The sequence below is a fragment of the Plecotus auritus genome (assembly GCF_963455305.1).
Source record: "Plecotus auritus genome assembly, chromosome: X".
Taxonomy (NCBI): Eukaryota; Metazoa; Chordata; class Mammalia; order Chiroptera; family Vespertilionidae; genus Plecotus; species Plecotus auritus.
The window spans coordinates 110,586,741-110,607,876 of NC_137784.1; the positions used below are offsets into that span (position 1 = coordinate 110,586,741).

Consider the following 21,136-nt stretch of genomic DNA (forward strand, 5'->3'; position numbering starts at 1 on the left):
GCAGATTTGCTAGAGTAACATTAACAATGTATTTAATTGACCTTTCTTTTTGTAATGTGACAATATGTGGACGAAGAAGAAGGGGCAGGTTTAAGAAGTTAATATTTATAAAATGTGAAAGGCAGTTACTAGGTAACTTTTGTGGGTGGGTCTAGGGAGGTGGGTAGGGTGGGTGAAGGGGTCCCATTTTGTTTCTTTGCATATTTTGTTGGTTTCACCGAGAGCTCAGTCATTTTTCTATGTGCCAGGTTTTGCCTGAATCATGTGCAGATGGTTTTGGAAAAGAAAAAGGAAATGTGTGCTTCCACGTCGTGGCCAGAACTTCGCTGTGTGACAGTGTCAGCGCTGCCTCCGCTTGAGGGCTAGTTTCTGTTTAAACCTAGATGTGCGACAGGTTTTACCACCGTCTGCACTTGCAGAGGAAAAAAAAAATGTTTCCAACCACATGTTTGTTTTTTTTCCTACCTCATTGTTTTTAATGCATTAAGAGGTGGTTTAGTTTCTATGTTTTTGGAGGAAAACATTAATGCTTAATTTAATCTTAATACCAAAACGATCAGGGTGAAGTCTGACTGTATGTGAGCACAGGTGTCAGCAGGCACCGCGGAGCTCACCGTGGTGGGCGGCTGTTCCGAGACCAGTGTCCCCGCCCTGTGCAGGCGGGCAGGTAGCAGACAGGCATCATCTGAGACAGGCACACCGACTGCCCGGTGCTGCAGGGGCCTCCGGGTGGGGGTTAGCCTTTCTGAAACACAATGCGTTGGCACTGGTTCGAGAATGTTGTAATCCTGCTTGTGCATGAGATGCAGCATCCTGGATTCCGGGCATAATGGCAGAGTCCTGGCTTCTGTTCTCTCATCCTCTTGTTCTCTGTCTTTTAAACCAACTTTACTTCATGAACATGTTCATGGCATTTGTGATAATGTCTTGGGTAATCTTTTGTTCCTGGCTTCCTGTCACTGTTCCTCTGAGGATGTCAGTGGAAAAGAGCCACGCTCGGCTGTGGTCCTGCCCATGGTCCTGCCCGTGGCCCGGGCACCATGATGCCTGGGGCCGCCGGCACCACAGGCGATTCACAGGCTGCGGAGCTAACCCACCGACACTCGGGTTTGAGTTGAAGAGAATTGGATTCGTTGCTGGGCCTCAGGTGCCGTGCTCAGCTGGCCACTTGTTCCTGCGGGTGGGTTGGTGTGTGCCCTCCATGATGTCACTGCCTGGGCCTTGTCAGCCAGACTTACTACCGCTTGAAGCAGGTGCCCAATTGGGTTTCTCCATAAAAGATTGTGAGCTGTTAGAATCGCATTCTTCTAGAGAAGGGATGATTTTGTTCCTTTAAAGGGTGATTCACAAAAGTGCCAAGATGGCAAAATTACAAAAGAAAGCAGTATTATGATGCTCCCGTTAAATGCGGGACCTGAGGGTGGTGCGGAGCCTTCACACCAGCGCCCGCCGGGTCAGCCTGCGCAGGTCAGCCACTCTGCGTGTGGGCAGTGTTCCCTTCGTTCTCTGGCACGTGTTGTGTTGGAGAGAATGTTTACAAAAAGGGGTTTGCTACACTAACGTGCATCACATATTTATGGATTATTTTTAATTGACTTTTTTAATGGGTTATTTAGGTTTTTGCCCTAGCTGTAGTTCACTTTTGGTGATTCATAATCCCTAATTTTGCCAGTTATCAGTGTGCTAAACGGTAACGCGCCTGACTGACCACAGCGGATTCACCAGCCGCACAGCTGCACGGTGGGGCCAGGCGCAGCCTTCTCTTCCGTGCTAACTTCTGTGAATTATGAAAATTACTGTTGTTCTCCCCCATTTTTTCTATTAAATAAAGTAAAAATGACACCTAAAAAAACAAAAAAACAAAAATAATAAAACAAGAAAAAAAATGAGACTTGTAGATTGAGTCTTTTGTGTTCTGTGTTGTTTACATGGTGGTTTAGAAGTGTACTAGTAGGTGAGGCTGATTGAGTTGTCCAAGTCGGAGAAGTATAAGGAGAATTAAAAGGTAACATATTGCTGGTGGAATGCTAGAATTTTTAATGATTCACCTACCTATAACTTAGTTTAAGAGTTCTCTCACTATAGCTATCATAGCATTAATGTGCAAACTATCTATAGCCAGCTGCTTTACTCTAAAACATGTCTGGCCCTTTTGCAGGCTTCAGAGACAACATTTGTTGTATAGGATTGTTTGTGGTAGCAGGATTAAGGAAAGGAATCCCAGTGAATGTGTGTGATCCAGTAGAATATGGACTAGCCCACCATTTGGAGTTACTGTTGTTCTAACAAAGCACATGTGAAGAGTCAAGGGATTTTATATGTTTTTAAATAATGTGTTAATATCCTATATGATTTATTTTCCTTCATTTAAAAGAACTGATGCAAAACATTTGTGTTATTCCCTTTCTTTCTTTCCCTCCTCTTAGAATAATATAGCTGATCCAGAAGAACTGTTCACAAAATTAGAACGCATTGGAAAAGGCTCCTTTGGAGAAGTTTTCAAAGGAATTGATAACCGTACCCAGCAAGTGGTTGCTATTAAAATCATAGACCTCGAGGAAGCTGAAGATGAAATTGAAGACATTCAGCAAGAAATAACTGTTTTGAGTCAGTGTGACAGCTCATATGTAACAAAATACTATGGATCATATTTAAAGGTAATGTGTGTGCCATATTTGTCATAATGTATTTTCATTATAAGTTTTCTTTTCTTTTTTTAATTCTTTTTTTAAAATGCAATATCTTAAATTGGGATTTGGCAATCTTTGGCTTCCAGGCAGAATCCAGCCCCATTTATAGTGCCAAATAGAATTTGTATAGATCTAGCAGCTGTATCCTCAATACATCCCAGTACTCAGCTGCATCATTTTTCCCACACCTGAACTTTTGGACTGATGGAGGAGCAGAAATGCAGCTGGTCCTTGAGACATATCCTTTTTTAAGGAAGAACTTTCCCCCCAGTGCTTTCACACATTATTCTCAATGGTCCGGTCTGTCTCAACCTCAGAATTTATAGAATATGTAAGTCTATAACTTATTCCATTGAGGTTTGGTGGTTATTTACACACCTCTCCCTCCAGATTGTGAGCTCTGTGATGGCAGGGAGATTAGCTCAACTAGTCTTGGTTTTTTACATCACTTAGCACAGGGCATGGCACATCTTACGCAAGTGATAAGTATTTGTTTAAATGAAATTAAATTGAATAATATCTGTTCCCTCCTCCACCCCTCCAAAAATGGATATTTAATTTGTAGGATCGTGGAATTAACAGACACCCAAAGTTCCAGCAGATGGAGATGTTACTACATAACAGAAAACTGTTTAGTTAGTAAATCCACGAGTTCCTGGGTTCCAGAGTTAGAAGTTCAATTTGTGTCTATTGAATGTGAAGCATAAATACAAAAATAGCTTAGGTTAGAGTTTAAATTATGTTAAAATTAAAATTTATTTTCTTAGTGTTGAAATTTTTCAATGGAAGGCACTATTAGTTAGCTCATTGCTTTTCAGGGTTTACATGGGGTGGGGGAGGGTTTGTTTTGTTCAATTTTTTTTCTTTATCTATTTTAGGCCAAAAGGGGTATGTTTATAACTTCTCAAGCTGTTGACCTACATAAAAATTAATGCTATGTGTTTTTTTATGTTCTGCTGACCAAATAAGCCCTAGGATAACCTATCTAAAGATATAGAAATTCATCAACAATTTCCCTGCCTTTTTACAAAGTGTGATTTATTCTAATACTAGAGGCCCAGTGCATGAAATTTGTGCATGGGGGGGAGGTGTCCCTCAGCCCAGCCTGCACCCTCTCCAATCTGGGATCCCTGTGGGATCAGGCCTAAACCGGCAGTCGGACATCCCTCTTGCAATCTGGGACTGCTGGCGCCTAACCACTTGCCTGCCTGCCTGATTGCCCCTAGCCACTCTGCCTGCCAGCCTGATAACCCCCCTCTGCTGGCCTGATTGAGATGCCTAACTGCTCCCCTGCCAGCATGATCATCCCCAATTGCCCTCCCCTGCCAGCCTGATCATCTCCAACTGCCCTCCCCTGCGGGGCTGAGGGGACTGGAGGACTGAGGCTGGATGAGGCGAGGCTGAGGGAACTGGGGGACTCTGGTTGGGTGAGGTGGGGCTGAGGGGACTGGGGGACTCTGGCTGGATGATGCAGGGCTGAGGGGACTGGGCGCTGCCATCTTGTGGCTGTGGGTGCCACCATCTTGTGAGGATGTGGCAGTCAATTAGCATAATCCCTCTTTATTGGCTGTGGGCACCACCATCTTGTGAGGGTGTGGTGGTTAATTAGCATATTCCCTCTTTATTAGATAGGATTACATGAATTAGATGAATGTGCAAAGAATGCATAGGAGAATGAATCATTAAACAGCCAAATAGTCACTATGTATCATATACTTTACTAAGTGCTAGATGTAAAAATGAACAACTCACTACTGCCATTAAGGAGCTCATTGACCCATATTGCACTAAAAAGGGGCCAATTTTGTTATTAACTATGTATAAGGTACAAGTAGAGCACAAATAAGCAAGTAGTCACTTCTATCCTTTTTTGGAGGGGAGGGTGAAGTCTTCAAGAAAGGCTTCCTAGAAAAGGTGTTTCTGCTGGCAATTTCTGTTCAATTTACTTCTTATAGTGAGCCATTACTCCATTTTACTATGTAAATAATTATATAGAAAGCTTATTTAATGGTAATATTCTGTTTTAATAATCCTAGGGTCACTCAATCTCAGTAGTTTTATGTCTCCCTCCTAATTCCCATAGCAGCCTTGGTTATACACAGCTCCAAGAATTTGTTGTGTGTATGTATGTGTTGTTATTGTCCTTGTTGTTTGTTCATTCTGGATTACTCTTCCTGGATTGAATCCTGGTAATTCCAGACCCTTCCTATTTTTAGGCATAGATAAGCTATTTTTGGTAACTAACTTAAAATATTAAATAAGCCATATTTAAAATGAGCTATTCTATATTATAATGAAAATGGGTACTAAAATTATAATGAAAATGGACTGTTTTATTGGTTGCTTATAGTCTTTGTTCATATTCAGTACTCTCATAGAAAATGAATTGTAGGTCTTTTTGTATTATATATTCCTAATATTTCATCTTTTAAAAAGATTTCTCTCATGGTATACATGTACCAGTCACCCAATAAATACTTAATTTTTAAGCAAATAAAACTGATAGTTCTTATCCAAATCTTGACTGTAGAATGTTCTCAGCATTTATGTCAGTTAGTGACATAAAACCATTATCTAAGATGTCTTCTTCAAGGATTAAACAGAATTATTTTTATTTCTTTTACCCGTCATTAAGTAAAGTCCATGATGTTACTTTAAGAAACATGTCATTTCATGATAAAATTGTTGAAATTCATAGCTGGCTGATATTATTTGTATCCTGAATATATTTACCTTAAAGTAAATAAACATATATGTATTAACTCTATATATATGTACACATATACACAAAAAAGAAATGTCTTATGATTTTATAACATTTTAATATGTTTTATTTAAATTGATCAACTTGTTTATTTTCCATTTATATTAAAACATAGTGTGGCTCTGTGGGCTTGTATTTTTTAAGTAAAATCGTATCAATTATAACAGGGTTCTGTTTAATGAAGTCATTGTAATTCAAGGCTGCATACTTTAAATACCATCTGGGAACTGCGTTACCAATCAACTTATGTTCTTATTGTGACCCATCCTTCCATTTCAGATGGCATGGGGAATTTTGTGAGTAAAGTCAGTTGAGTAGAGTAGGATATGTGGTTTTCTTAGGCTGTCCTTACACAGGATACTATACATAACCAAGAAATCACTGTATGCTGAAGGAAAAGTTATTTCTTTCGAGAGAAAATTATATGCTCTTTGGAACTGTATGCAGTTGTAATGATTTTTTTTTTGAGACATGAAAAAATGTACTGGTGTTCATTTTGACTGAGCTCACTGTATAACTTCGTTTTTAAAAACAAGAGTAAAAACCAGACAAACACATCAGTATGACCACAGTATTTTCCTTTAATTTTAGTTCACTGCAGATTTTCTTGAGAAACAAAGTTAGTCTTTATAAAGTGTACTAAAATAAGCAAACCCTTCCTTTCTGATCTCATAATACTGGAAGAATCTTTTATAATCTTTAAATATTTTTCTAGTTCAATGTAAATATTAAAATGAAACTTACTCAGGCATTGAATAGAATTTGAATCATGTCTTTATTTGCTGTTCAAAAATGCCTTTAGATTTAGATTTCTGTTTATGTTAAGGAAATATGCTCCCCTCCAGATACTACCACCACTAATATTTATTTTTTTAAAAAAATAATGGAATGATTTAAGTAAAATATTCCAGAATAGAGTCTGTACAATTTTGTAGCCTTCTCATTTTTCCTGAGACTTTTCTGTGTGCATAATGTACATAATTCCAGGGTTGGGTGAATGTTTCTGGAATATTCTTTAAAAATAATATGAGTTTTCCTTTGTTATGTTCATTTCCTTTATATTGACTTTATTAGGGTGTCACTAGTTAACAAAATTATACTGGTTTCAGGTGCACAATTCAACAACACATCATCTGTACATTATATTGTGTGTTCACCACCCGAAGTCAAGTCTCCTTCCATCGCCATTTATACCCCATATACCTTTCTCTACCTCTTCCCACCCCCCTCACCCTGGCAATCACCATACTGTTGTCCATGTCCAGAACTTTTTAAAAAATTACATGAAGGAAATTGAGGAGGGAAAATTTTTCTCCTTACATTTTTCTTGCTTTTCAAAATAAGAATAGCTTTAAACTTCACATAACACACTTCTATGAAGCCCCATGTGAGGTTCAATTCAACAGATATTTACTTATATGTATTGCTGTCATTACACATATTTTCCCTGGTCAGTCTTATCCACTTTATTCAGACAATGTCTAAATTCATGTCTCTGGTTCCAGCCTCTCTCCTTAGCTCCAGATATGTACATCTAACTTGCCTCATATTATTCACTTATTTGTGGTACATAAAGTGCAATAACCCCAAAACTGGGGAGTAGTATTTGAACTAAGTCCTGAGTATGATTTTGATGGAGGTTGGGATGTGAAGGTGGGGTATAGATAAGAATTCTAAACTGAAATAAAACAGTTCAGAGATGGTAAGATGATCTCTACTGTTACTTGAAGTTCTATAAAATTTTACATTCTTTTTTTGTTTTGTTATTCTCACTCAGGACATGTTCATCAGTTTTTAGAGAGAGAGAGAGAGAGAAAGACATCAATTGGTTGCCTCCTGTGTGCCCCAACCAGAGATTGAAGCCACAACCTAGGTATGTGCCCTGATTGGGAATCTTACCCACAACCCTTTGTTGTACAAGACGACGTTCCAACCAACTGATCCACACAGGTTAGGGCTATGCTACATTCTTTTTTTTTTTTTTTTATCCTGGTAAAATATACATCACAAAATTTATTGTTTTAATAATTTTAAGTGTGCAATTCTGTGGCATTAAGTACATTATTTGTTGTACAACTATCACCACCATCCATCTCCAGAACTTTTTAATATTCCTCAACTTGAACTGTACACATTAAACAATAAGTGCTCATTCTCTCCTCATTACACTCCTTGGTAACACCATCCTAATTTCTGTCTCTCTGAATTTCACTACCTTAATTTCCTTATATAAGTGAAATCATACATTTGTTCTTTGGTGACTAGCTTATTTTACTTATATGCTGGTTTGTCTGGTCAATGTCATGATTGGCTATTGGAGTTATAGACCAGCTCATTTCATTCAACATGTACTTGATATATAATAATGATCTCTCAAATACATATACCAATAATGGGTATTTTAAGTCTATTTTCTATGAACAAATGCATTTCAAGTTCCACAGCATTTCTCTCCCCTTTGGCCAAGTGTTGCCTTTAGCAGCAAACAGTGGGGTTCAAAGGCCTCATGGGGCAACAGAGTTGATACTCTAGACACCAGTAATTTGTTAACACTAGACTCCAACCGCTCCTCAGTAAATAGTACAGTTATGGAATACTTGCTCTTTAGGCAGTTTGAATTTTGGAACAGGGAGCTACTTCCTAACACTTAGCTGACCAACTATGTTGTTGCAGGACTTTAAACTTATTCCTCTAACCCATTTTTAAAATGTGTGGATCATTTTATAAGTGAAGAAGTGGAGTTTTTCCTACAGAGACTTCCAATGCTTAAATGTACAGGATGTATGTTTATGGTTTCCAGTCACTTGGCTATTTTAGAATTGTAAACCAGAATGTAGACATCATCTTGGCTTTTTAAATTCTTTAAAAGCAAACCAAACATACTTATTTGCTTTCTCCAACACAAACATCTTTTACCAGAAATCAAAGGTAGAAGTTTTAGTCCTTCCAAAAGAATGAAAACATAGGATCTAGATTTTTTTATTTTCTTTTGCTTGTGCCTCTGTGGCTTAAGCTTCCTTGAGCAGGGAGGAACCCCACCAGCTCACCATTTATGCCTATTCCCACTCAGGCCTTGCTTCAGCACTCATGCCTGCCTACCAATCTTCTGAATGTCCAGACCTATGGCCATCCGCCAGTGAGGCTTGTCTCTGGAAGTGGTGATGAGAAGGAAGCAAACAGAAAAGCTATTGGGCAGTTCTGGTTCTCTGACTGTCTCAGAAGAGTTCTACTTCCACTGAGGGGGGAAAATCTAAGAGGAAGCCTTCTTTTCAGATTGAGAAGTTAATTAGTCATAACTTTAATAATATTTTAAACTTTATATGAATATTTTTGGTCAAGAATAGAAGTTGGTAAGGTTCTGTTTTGAATTTGTACCTTGGAAAACAGGTGCTTTCATTCATGCAGAACTGCAGAAACAGATAAAAATGTTTTATAAGATTCTTTATTTTTCTTTTAAATTTCAGGTGAATGGAAAGCATTCTGAATTCATAAGGTAGAATATAATAGTTGTTAGAAATACACTTGTGCAAAAGAAAAATCTCAGGCTATACAGTGTTGTGAGAAGCCCTTTCTTCTCTTGAAAAGAATATAAAATACACACCAGTTTCATAATTTTGAGGTTCAGAATACCTGGTTTATATACATAAAAATGAGTTATAAGACCCAATCCTGGAACTCCTCTCTTTATCAACATAATGGGAATTTATTTTCTCTCTCTCCTTCTATAGACTCTACTGTTATCAAAGACTCTCAGCTCTTTCTTTCCTCAGGTCAAGCTGGCCCTTTGTGACAGGAGAGAGTGGATGTCAAGACTAGCGGGAGGGATCATTGTTCCTCTCTTTCTTTTATACATCCTACATAGTGTTAGCATCAAGAAAGAAAGGAGGGATCCTTTCATCTTAAATTAATGGAGCCCACCTTCCTTGGTCTCTAACCCTAGGCCACATCCCATTCTCCACACTGCAATGTCACCTAAACACTCATCATGATATTACTGGAATCAATTCTCTGCCATGATAAGGCCCCAGCCTCATGAAGATGCTTGCACATTTTCAATGAAACTCCTTGGACATTTTGAATTTCCCAGGGATTTTAGAATTTGAGGGCTACTGACAATAGTTTGAGAATCTTCATCCCACAGCTGGGGTTGTAAAGCTGAGAAAGGTGTTCCTAGCATCCCAAGTTAAGCACACTGAATATATATTTCCCCATAGAAACATTGTTATGGTATAGTAAATAGTAGGTAGTTTCTCTGCTACTCTTCCTGCTGTACTATGGATATCTTTACATTAAATTGTCTTTTGGGGGAACACCCCAGGAAACTAGACATTATTTTTATGGGAAAATGCTTGCTTTCTAAATTCCAAACATCTTACTTAAAAATGTACTTTTGGAACACAATCCAATCTCAACTTGGCACTTGCCAGTATAGTAAAAGCAACCATTTCTCTTCCAGTCAACTCTGTGGTCCCACAAAAATTCAGGGAATACCACTCATGAAATGGTATGGAAAGAGAGGCATCCCTAGTATTTCAAGCTATAGTTGAAAGAAGGAAAAAAAAAAGATATAATGGTTTATTCCAACTTTTATCTGATAGAGCTGAATGGTGTGTTTGTGTGTGTGTATACAACTGTTTTGGAATTCACATATATGCATTCTCTCTATGCACCCCATTTGCTCTTGTACAACTTACTGTGAAGTTAACTCTACCTGGAGTAATCGTATTCTTTTTAAGCTATATACTCCCTTTCTCTTACCTGTTTACCTGAGTAGGAGATAGTATTCTTTCTAGGTTCTAAGTTTATAAAAAAAATTCATTATTAATGGCTGAATAAAGTTGTAAAGTACATAAAAACAAAAAGCAAAAATTAAAAGAAGGCAAAATATCCAGGATCCTTAAACTCAAAAATTGAATGAAAACACTCAGAACTCCTATTCAAAATTTCTGCAGGTTTCTATTTACTTCCTCATTCTGTAATGCATCTTTCTTTTCCCTTTAATATTATCATTCAAAATAATAATTTAAAGCTATGGTTTATATTTTCTGGGTATTATGAAAATTGCTAATAGTTCCATAATAAGAAACAATAATTAGCTACTTATTTAGCTATATCATAAGCTAACTAAATTTCGAGGAGGATCAATTCTCAGAATTTTACTTTAATTTTTAATGTTCTATGTAAAAAATAATATTCAGGGTTCCAAACACCGAACTTTAATGTACTGTTTTTTAAAACTAATACATTAGTATAGTATATCAGATTTAACGTTTATGTTAGTTATGCTCAGGTTTGTAATTATACATTGTTTTGTGGTTCTTGCAGGGATCAAAATTATGGATAATAATGGAATACCTAGGTGGCGGTTCAGCACTGGATCTTGTAAGTATTTTTAAATAAACATACACATCCATGCTATAACCTCTTTTTTAATTGGAGTAAACAACAGCTTTTGGGCAAGCTAAGTGGTTGCTTTAGTTAATATGTTCACATTAAACTCTTTAGGACCTCTACCCTTACATAGATTTAGTTGTTTTGCAGGATTGACAATGTTGGTGATCTTCTTAGAGTATATAAGAAGTGCAAATAGCTTAATAAAATCAAGCCCCCCCCCCCCCCAATTTAGGAATGAGTGTGTGACAGTTGCTGTCAGTTAAGAGTTTTACTTTGTAAGGTTATCTCTGAAAAGACTGAGTGTTCTTAGATTTTTAAAAATATATAATTCAGGTAACTGTCACTAAAAGTGGTTCTTGGATTCTGACCAAGTAGGCCTATAGATCCCTTTCTCTATAGTTTTCTCTTCTCCTTTATAGATCATTTGGAAATGTGATGGCATTTGTGGTTGTCAAATGACTTGGAAGTGCTGCAGCACTTTTAGTGGACAAGGATGAGGATGCTAAAATTCCACAGTGTGCAGAAATTCCACCCAATGAAGTTGTGTTCACACCCAAAACACCTTTGAGAAATACTGGTTATTTTCTTCAAATTACTGTGATTCTATCAATGTTGCTTTTTGCCCCTTTACAATCTTTATTAAGATGCCATTGCATTTAAAATTCAATGTGAAGTACTAGAGGCAGCTTTGTGTAGTAGAATGACTACTGGGCTGGCCTATGGGAGTTTGAGTTTATAGAGCTGGCTCTATTCATAACTAAATCATTGTGAACCAAACACATAAAATTCTTGGACTTTGATGTCATATAAAACAAAGAAGTGGCACTAAGTTATTTCTAAGTTATATTTAATATTTTATGACATATTTTATTAGTATGCTTCTGCTTTTGAAATTATAGAGTATGCTACTTCTAAAAATAAGATCATCAAGTGCTATTTTAATTCTTACTTTTCAGTGGAGATGAGTTTTCCTAACTAAAAGTGATTAAATATTTTAAATATGGTTTAATCCTGACTGCCAATAACTCAAAGTTTCTAATAATCCTATGAACAGAAATAGCCATAAGAGATTCTTTCCTTTAAACAGAACCATTCTTTTTTTTTTTTTTTTTAAAGAACCATTCTTAAACCATTCTAAAGAAATGGTAATTAAACTTGATGGAGAATTCCATCTCCTTCTAGGAATTCATTTCAGTTTAATCAGCCAAGTTAAATAATCCTTCCTTGTGGAATATGTGAAATATATTCTTATATTCTAAAGTTGAAGTTCATTTTTTTTCTATATAGAACACACGTGGTGTTTCTTTGTATAATAATCCTTCATGTATATGGAATCAGATTTCATTCTTGTATTGAAGTTAAATAATCTCATTTCTATTTGTCTTGTCACAATTTTGTTATACAATAGTTTGTTGTTTTTTTCCATTAGCTCCATAAGAAGTCTTACAGTTGCTCCATGATCCTCCTTTCACTTTTTATACAGTAAGAGCCCTTTCCAAATTTATCACAGTTATCTGGTCTCCCATGGTGCTCACAATGTCTCTTCCCTGCTTAGTTGGCATTGACAAAGCTAGTCCACTGATTTCATTAGGATCACTGATAAGAATGATACACATGAGAAACTGGCCCAACTCTAACTAACACAATCTGTATCCTCCGATGATAGTTTGGTCAGTTTTATGAAATCTATGAAAGAAATGATTGTGAGACCTTAATCTCATCCTGCCATTCTGACCTCTGCCTAATCAAATGCGAATTAGCACAAATTCAATGAACTTAAATTTTTCTTAGCCTTGTAGTGGCTAAAAATCAAGAGACCTAGGTTCTAGTCCTGGTTCTTCCATTGACTAGCTGTCTTAATTTACTCGAATGTTAACTGAAGAAATTAAGTTAGCAGTCTCTCTAGTCTTATTTTTCTAGCTTTAAAATATAATATTATGATTTATTTATAAATATCATTTAACTGGACTTTGTAAGGAGAGCAAATAATGAGGAAATGTGCTATTTCTTCTCCATGTATAGTCCTGTACAAATGAATACTATCATTTGAAGAATCTAGTAAAGGATTAGGCTTAGAGGCTTAGGCTACCAGGAACAAGAGGAAAAAAAGAGGGATGCTGAACAGAAAGAGTTTATCACTTTAAGCTGGTACCTGACTAATGGAATATGACTGTGACTTTTAATTTATGTCAATATTATATAGTGTATATCTCAAGATTCTCTTCCATTCTTGAAAAAAAGATGTGTTGTATGTCAACAGATTTTGAGCATACTATATGATATGATATTGAATTGCAGTGGCTTACAACAAAAGCACATATAATAAGGTTAAAAGAATAAAATATGAGCACCAAGGAAAAAAGAAGCAATATGCTAACTGTAAGAGAAAGCATAACATAACATGTTGCACCAGGGACAGGCTGGAAGTCAAATGATTGCGGGGAAAATACCCAAATGCACAAGTATACATTCTTTGAAAGAACAAATGTTCCTCTCTTGCATATCCTCAGTTGACAACAGAGGCATATTACCCAAGGCCAGTATGCTGCCCTAGAGGTGGAGGTATTAGCTATTAGAGACAGTGCATAATCTTCAGTCTTTGGATAGAAGTTCAAATATGCACTCCCAGTACAGTGGAGCAAAATCTTGGCATTCTTTTTCCCAAGGTTGCATTGGGAAACACACACACACACACACAACAACAACAACAACAACAACAACCCTCTATTCCATCTACTTAACAACAACAACAACAACAACAACAACCCTCTATTCCATCTACTTTACTTTTCTTCTCTTTCCAATTCCTTTCTCCCTCTTTGTCTAATCATTATTAAGATGACTAAGGAAACATTTTAAGCAGAAGTTTTGGGATAGTTTTCTATCTTGTAATGAGCCATAAAAACTCAAGTGTACCACTACCCCATTCTCATTTCTCTGCCACGGAATCTTCCCTCCCAGATAAGCTAATGGATTTTTAGTACCTCTTTTTTGTTTGTTTTTACTTAAATATATTTTTTAAATCCTGTTTTAGGTAGTACACTGGCTTATCCAAGCCACTTTTTAGAAGTCCTTCAGAATGATAGCTAGTATCCATTATATGAACCTTGCCCAATTTCTTAAGTAACTGAGAGTATACCTCTTATGGCCTCGTCAACATTTTGTGATCAGTGATACTCAGTACGAATTTTGAGTAGTATGATGTTTGTCTTTCAGTTATTTGGTAGTACCTCAGAATTTCATTGCCAATAATCAATAAAATAATATTCAATTTTTACCATTTACAATGACTTTAATCACTACTGTTTAAATATAAATTTCTGGGGTAGAAGTTGATAGATTTGAAAATAAATAGGTAATGTTACCTAGGAAAGGCTTCTATTGAACTATGGATATGCCTGGAATATATTCTATATCCAGACCACAGTTAATATTAAAAGGTGAGACGGAAGTATGGGTTCTATTTTAAGCTGTTAAATTTCAACATGAAAGTACCCTTTATTCAGAATAAATATGGCATTCATGAAAGATGAAATACACAAGGTGCCAAAGGGCTGTGAATCCCTACCAATGTGAGGCAGAGTGGGCAATGTTTGATTTTCACCACCTCTTCCCTCCTTCCAGCAAACAGAACTTTACCTCGGCTCTGACTTTAGTTTCCCACCCTTTCCTGTAAATGTTGTACAGTCTACTGTTTGTGCTTTATGAGGTAGCAGAATTTTAAAATAACCATTTATTTTAAAGAGAGATTTTCAGTTATTCCATTACAACTTCTCCTGAAACCTAATAATTGCTTCCCTTGTATTCCAGTTGAAACTATTGGCTTTGGTACAGGGATGGGGAAAGAAAGGGAAATATGTTACATTTATTTAAAAAACAGTATTCTTCCATGATTTGATAATTTTTTTTAAACTGTGAAAGTCTGAATAGTTTAATTATTATACTCCCGGTTAAATTTTGAGTCCCCAAAAGTATCTATGCTTTTACAATGTTATTAAAACACATAAATGCTAAGAACTATGCTACAGTTGACCTATATGATCAAATTGGGTTGATGCTAAAAATAAGTTCATTGTAAATATTTAATAACTTTTTAAATGTAGTGGTGTTTTTTTTTTATCAATCCTCACCCCAGGCTACTTCTCCATATTGATTTATTTTTTAGAGAGAGTGTAAGGGAGAGGGAGAGACAGAGAGAGAAAAACATTGATGTGAGAGAGATACATAGATCGGTGGTCTCCCACATGAGCCCCAACCATAGCCCGAGATCGAGCCTGCAACCAAAGTACGTAGCTCTTGACTGGAATCGAACCCAGGACCCTTCAGACTGAGGGCCGATGCTCTATCTACTGACCCAAACCAGCTAGGGCTGTTTTTATTTTTAAAATGTGTTTTATTAATTTCAGAGAGAGGAAGGGAGAGGGAGAGAGAGATAGAAACATCAATGATGAGAGAGAATCATGGATCAGCTGCCTCCTGCACACCCCCTACTGGGGATCGAGCCAGCAACCCAGGAATGTGCCCTGACTGAGAATTGAAACTGTGTCCTCCTGATTCATGGGTCAATGCTCAACCACTGAGCCACACCAGCCAACCAATATTTAATAACTGTTGAACAAATGTAAAAATTTAAGTAACTAATTTCCTTTTTCTCAAATGAAAAAATAAAGCTAGTTTTGTCATTATGTAAGTGTATCTTAAATTGTTTGTGTAAATATTTTAAAACCTCAGGATTTGGAGCTGGTATATAGGTCACACTGCTTGTATTATCATCTTTCACGATTAAATTCAATAATTTAAAAACCCTTCTATTCCTTTGACTTAACTTTTTTACTTTCTTCCCTCGCCTTTTAATTTGTTCTCACTTTTTTAAATATTGGTTTAATAAACAGAACTGCTTCATACATCTAAGTGGTTCCCTTATTTCGAAGATAATATCAAGTTTGAATTTTATTGTTTTAAACTTTCATACATGTATGTGTGTATATTTCCCCCCCTAAGCTGCGAGCTGGTCCATTTGATGAGTTCCAGATTGCTACCATGCTAAAGGAAATTTTGAAAGGTCTGGACTATCTGCATTCAGAAAAGAAAATCCACCGAGACATAAAAGGTATTCAAAAATTTAATATAAACCTGAGAAAAATAGGTACATTCTGAGGAAGCTGAGATTTATTTCATTGTCTTTTTCTCCCCTCCTAGCTGCTAATGTCTTGCTCTCAGAACAAGGAGATGTTAAACTTGCTGATTTTGGAGTTGCTGGCCAGCTGACAGATACACAAATTAAAAGAAATACTTTTGTGGGAACACCATTTTGGATGGCTCCTGAAGTTATTCAACAGTCTGCTTATGACTCAAAAGTAAAGCATTGTCTATTTTTGTTTTATATAACATACTGTCCTATTTAATAAACTGCCTTAATTTATCTTCATTTTAAAGTATTTCTAAAGCGAGAGTTATGACAAATGTTGCTGCTAAATTATAAGTTCCCTGATGCTGATAATATTGGGACCCCATCCCTTAAATTTTGTTCCATACCACTTGGAGTAAAATCCAAAGTTCGTAGTATCACATACTTGGCTCACTAGATCTTGCCCTTGTCCAGCTCTCCAGCTTCGTCTCATGACACTCTCCTTTATATTCTATTTGCTTCAGCCACAGTGGCTTGATTGCTGTTTCACAAACATAGCAAGCACACTTTGGCCTCAGGACTTTTGCACTTACCTTCCCTCTATCTGGAATAACCTTTCTCCTAATCAGTTTTCTGCTTTAAGTATTACCTACACACAATAGCCTTCTCTAGCTATCCTGTGTAAATTTGCAGCCCCTCAACACCATCATTCATTATTTCCTTATCTTGAGTTCTTTTCTTCACAGAACTTAGCACCATCTGACATCATAGTATTTATCTGTCTCTTCTACTAGAACATAAGCCCCTTGAGAGCAGGAATTTTTGTCTGGTTTATTACCACCTGAGTCCTCAGTGCCTAGACTGTGGTACTTGGCATAATATAGAGAATTTGATACATTTTTAAAATAAATGAATTTTATTTAGAAACATTTATTAAGCTCACATATCTTGAGAAACTTTAATATTGTTGTGACCATTAAAATTCCACAGGCTACTTTGTGGTAGTATTTTGGAATGGAATTTCAAGATATTTTTTTCTTTCTCTTAAACTTAGGCTGACATTTGGTCATTGGGAATTACTGCTATTGAACTAGCCAAGGGAGAGCCACCGAACTCTGATATGCATCCAATGAGAGTTTTATTTCTTATTCCAAAAAACAATCCTCCAACTCTTGTCGGAGAGTTTACTAAGTCCTTTAAGGAGTTTATTGATGCTTGCCTGAACAAAGATCCATCATTTGTGAGTATATGAGGCCATTGTTATCTATTATTAGATCTACATAGAACAAATGTGTTTTTTTCTACAGTGAGGAAATACAGTGCATGTGAAAATTGTCAAAAGTCCATCCAGGAAACTGTTTTTTCCTTTATATTGCTAATTCTTTTAAGTTCTTAACAAGATCCTTAGTTCCTTTCCCCGCCCCTCTATCTGTGTTTTGTTTTTTGTTTTTTGTTTTTGTTTTTTTTTCCCCATGGTCCATAGTTTCTTCCTTATTCTATTGATCATTTTCTATTTTAGGGGGAAATAAATTTGAGAAATAAAATTTATTTAATAGGATGTCATTATTAAAGTATATGTGTGACTATTCATAATGATTTTTATTCACTGTGTTTTCACTTTTCATGAAAAGCTATATTTTCATTTCATTATTTTTAAATGTATATTTAGAAATTCCAAAATGAAGTTACACACCTTTCCTGAAGTCTAGTAAGCTCCACTCATTTACCTAACAAATTTGATTACAGTTGTTTTACTATTTTTAAAATAAAGCTGCCTGGTAACTTCTAGAAACTAGAAATATATAAGAACTGTATCCTGGTATTAATAAAATACTAAGGGGAAAATATCCCCTATAGCACGTGGTATTTGTATTTAGATGCAATATAAATTAATCTGAGGGTCATAAATTGTGTGCAGCTAATACTAAAGTTACAGCCTTTCTAGTTTTCATCCATTTTTTTATTTTACAGTTAATACAATAAAGTATTTCAAAGCACTACTTTGAAATGTTTTAAATTTTTACTTTATTTTCAAAATCCTGCCATATTTTTCCCTGCTTTTGAGAAGGCCTGCCTGCCATTTTGCTGGTAGGTAGGCCATCTTTTGCCCATTGAGCTATAACAAATTAGTACCAAGGCAATGAGTGTAATTTGGTTGCCTTGAGCCACTTCAAAAATAGAATTAGCTATTGTCCCACAGCATTTTAGTTGTCCTCATGTATACAGACATACTTTTGCACCTTTCAACTTTATAATTGAAATGATTTCTTACCCCCTTCAATCATGAAGAGCCTAGAAATATTTATGCATGCTTCATTTTTTTCTTAGCGTCCTACAGCTAAAGAACTTCTGAAGCACAAATTCATTGTAAAAAATTCAAAGAAGACTTCTTATCTCACTGAACTGATTGATCGATTTAAGAGATGGAAGGCAGAAGGGCACAGTGATGATGAATCTGATTCTGAGGGCTCTGATTCGTATGTACAAATTATTTCATTTTTATTTACATAGCGTGTTTTGATATTGTATATCTTTTAACTATGATCCAGTATGCTTTTTCTAGCATAAAATATAAACTATATTTTAAAGTTTTACGTTAGAAACTGTGCAAGTCTTTTAAAATCAGTCTGTGGAGTACAATGAATTTGAAAACATGTTTTTCTTAGAAGTGAGTTGCTCTAGTTTTAAATGGTCTCAGTCTAACCCCTAGTGGATACTTGAGTATATTACAAAATTTTGGAATAAGATTTTATTAAAGGTGCTATATTAGTTTGCCCAAAGTGATAAGGGGCTACATCTTCTCATACTTTGTTGTCAACCTACAAAATTCTTCTGGAGAATGACCTGCAGGCCTTTCCACCTCTTGACCATGAACCAAACCATAGTCAGACTGGTACATTTAAATACAGTAAGTCCTTACTTAACATCGTTGATAGGTTCTTGGAAACTGCAAACTAAAACAAAATGTTTTATAATGAAACCAATTTTACCATAGAATAATCAATAGAAACAAGAGTTAAATTCCTATGATATATGTCTGGTAACAAAAACATCACCAAGCATCTAAATAAAGCATTGAAATAAATATAAGCTATGCATACATTTAAGAAAGATGAATAATGATGAGTCAGATAATGACTTTCTAGCCTGCTTTTTTTTCTTTTCATGGTCATGGATGAATAGAGCCTTTTCAATAGCTCAGGGCAAAAGGCGGAACTCACTATGGACAAGACGCCTTTGCATCACAGGGCCCCTCACACATACCCACACACACTCAGAGTGGGACAACTTAGACACACCAATTCACCTCACATGCACATCTTTGGGATACAGGAGAATGTTGAACTCCACAAAGATATTGGCCCAGGTAGGGAATCTTTTTTTTTTTTTTAACCCTCATCAACATTATAATGAAACGATGTTATTTGAGGACCTGCTAAATTTATTTATATAGATTTTTACCCCCAAAAAGTTAACTCTGCTTTTTACATTAACCTTTTAGTGTCTAGGTCCATAACTTAATTTAGACTAGAAAAGTCTATAGGCTGCACCAGAATTTACTACTCCACTGGCTGAAATACTCTCAGAGTCCTGCATTGATGAGAAATTGCCTAACTTTTGAAAGGAATAAACAAATGCCAGGATAGTTTTTGTATGCTGTTCTAGTGGTTGTGGGCCTTAGCTGCCCATGAGAGTTGCCCATGGAGTCTTAAAAAAATAAGGCACCCTATAGAAGATCCCGGTCCAGTGAGTGAGGAGGGGTAGGTGCAGGGCTTTATATATGGTTAGAGGTTCCCATATGTGATTGTGATGCACACTTAGACTTGAGAACCATTTCTACTCTTCAATAAAATGTATTATCGACCTGAAACTGAAATCAAATGCTTTCTAATACTATATTATTTTATACATTGGGACAGTTTCTCTTAAGAGTTTTATTGCATTGATTTGGTATTTTCACCAAGCTGAATTATTTAAGAACTTATTGAAATATCTTTGGCAATCATTTCAGGGAATCCACCAGCAAGGAAAATAATACTCATCCTGAATGGAGCTTTACCACTGTGCGAAAGAAGCCTGACCCAAAGAAACTGCAGAATGGGGCAGTATGTACATGGAGATAATTACTTCCTCTTGATAGATTTTTTTCAAACTATGTAGTGAGATTTTGATGGTCAAAATTATTGGAATTTAATATCCCTAAAATGCCTGTCTACTTCACTGTGTCCCTAGTATACTTCATTTGTCATTAGTTATGAGCTAATTAAGAAAAGGTCATAGAAATAATTTATGTGGCCACTTGTATAATTTTAAATGTATTTTACCTAGAGATACATATATATATCCAGTGAAATCATGGATATCTATTGTAATCCTAGAAGTTAGAAGCCTTCTGGATGATGGATGAAATTAGTGATGGGAAGACAGCATGGAGATTTGCCTTATGTTGGGTCTTCTTTGGGGGGGGGAGATTCAAATTAATGCACATTTACCATAGAAAAAAGAAAGAAAAATATGAATGAATGTTTTAATTTCATGTGTATAAACTATATTATTTGTTCAAAGGAGAAAGAACTTGTGCAAACCCTGAGCTGTTTGTCTATGATAATCACACCTGCATTTGCTGAAGTAAGTACAGATTCATCATTGACTATGTATCTTAAAAAGTATAGTAATTTTAAATGTTATAGCTATTGATCTTTCTCAGCTTAAACAGCAGGATGAGAATAATGCTAGCAGGAATCAGGCAATTGAAGAACTCGAGAAAAGTATTGCTGTGGCTGAAGCCGCCTGTCCTGGCATCACAGATAAAATGGTGAAGAAATTAATTGAAAAATTTCAAAAGTAAGTTTGAAATGTCATTTTTTAAAAAAACTATTTTGACATTTTCTGTTGGATGTTAATTTATAATGCAATCTAATCACCTTGATTCAATTATTTAAATTGTTCCTTACAAAATCACTTTTTTATAGTTGTATGCTTAAAAACTCTTTTATTCTATAATGCATGAACTATATATCGTGTTGTGTGTTCACCACCCCATGTCAAGTCTCCTTCCATCACCATTTATTCCCCTTATACCCTCTTCTACCTCCCTCTACCCCCTTTTCCTCTGGTAATCACCATGCTATTGTCTGTGCCTATGAAGTCCTTGTGTGG

General features: G+C 36.0%; 1 protein-coding gene across 1 annotated transcript in view; it reads left to right on the top strand.

Moving 5' to 3' along the window:
- The window catches only part of STK26 (serine/threonine kinase 26), a 64,218-nt gene that overhangs the window by 40,328 nt on the left and 2,754 nt on the right, over positions 1-21,136 (top strand). The window contains exons 3-11 of the mRNA XM_080652567.1: positions 2,427-2,657; positions 10,780-10,836; positions 15,850-15,958; positions 16,048-16,205; positions 17,031-17,216; positions 18,305-18,453; positions 19,989-20,082; positions 20,543-20,605; positions 20,685-20,821. Coding sequence (XP_080508693.1) covers positions 2,427-2,657; positions 10,780-10,836; positions 15,850-15,958; positions 16,048-16,205; positions 17,031-17,216; positions 18,305-18,453; positions 19,989-20,082; positions 20,543-20,605; positions 20,685-20,821 — 1,184 coding nt within the window. The remainder of the gene's footprint in view (positions 1-2,426; positions 2,658-10,779; positions 10,837-15,849; positions 15,959-16,047; positions 16,206-17,030; positions 17,217-18,304; positions 18,454-19,988; positions 20,083-20,542; positions 20,606-20,684; positions 20,822-21,136) is intronic.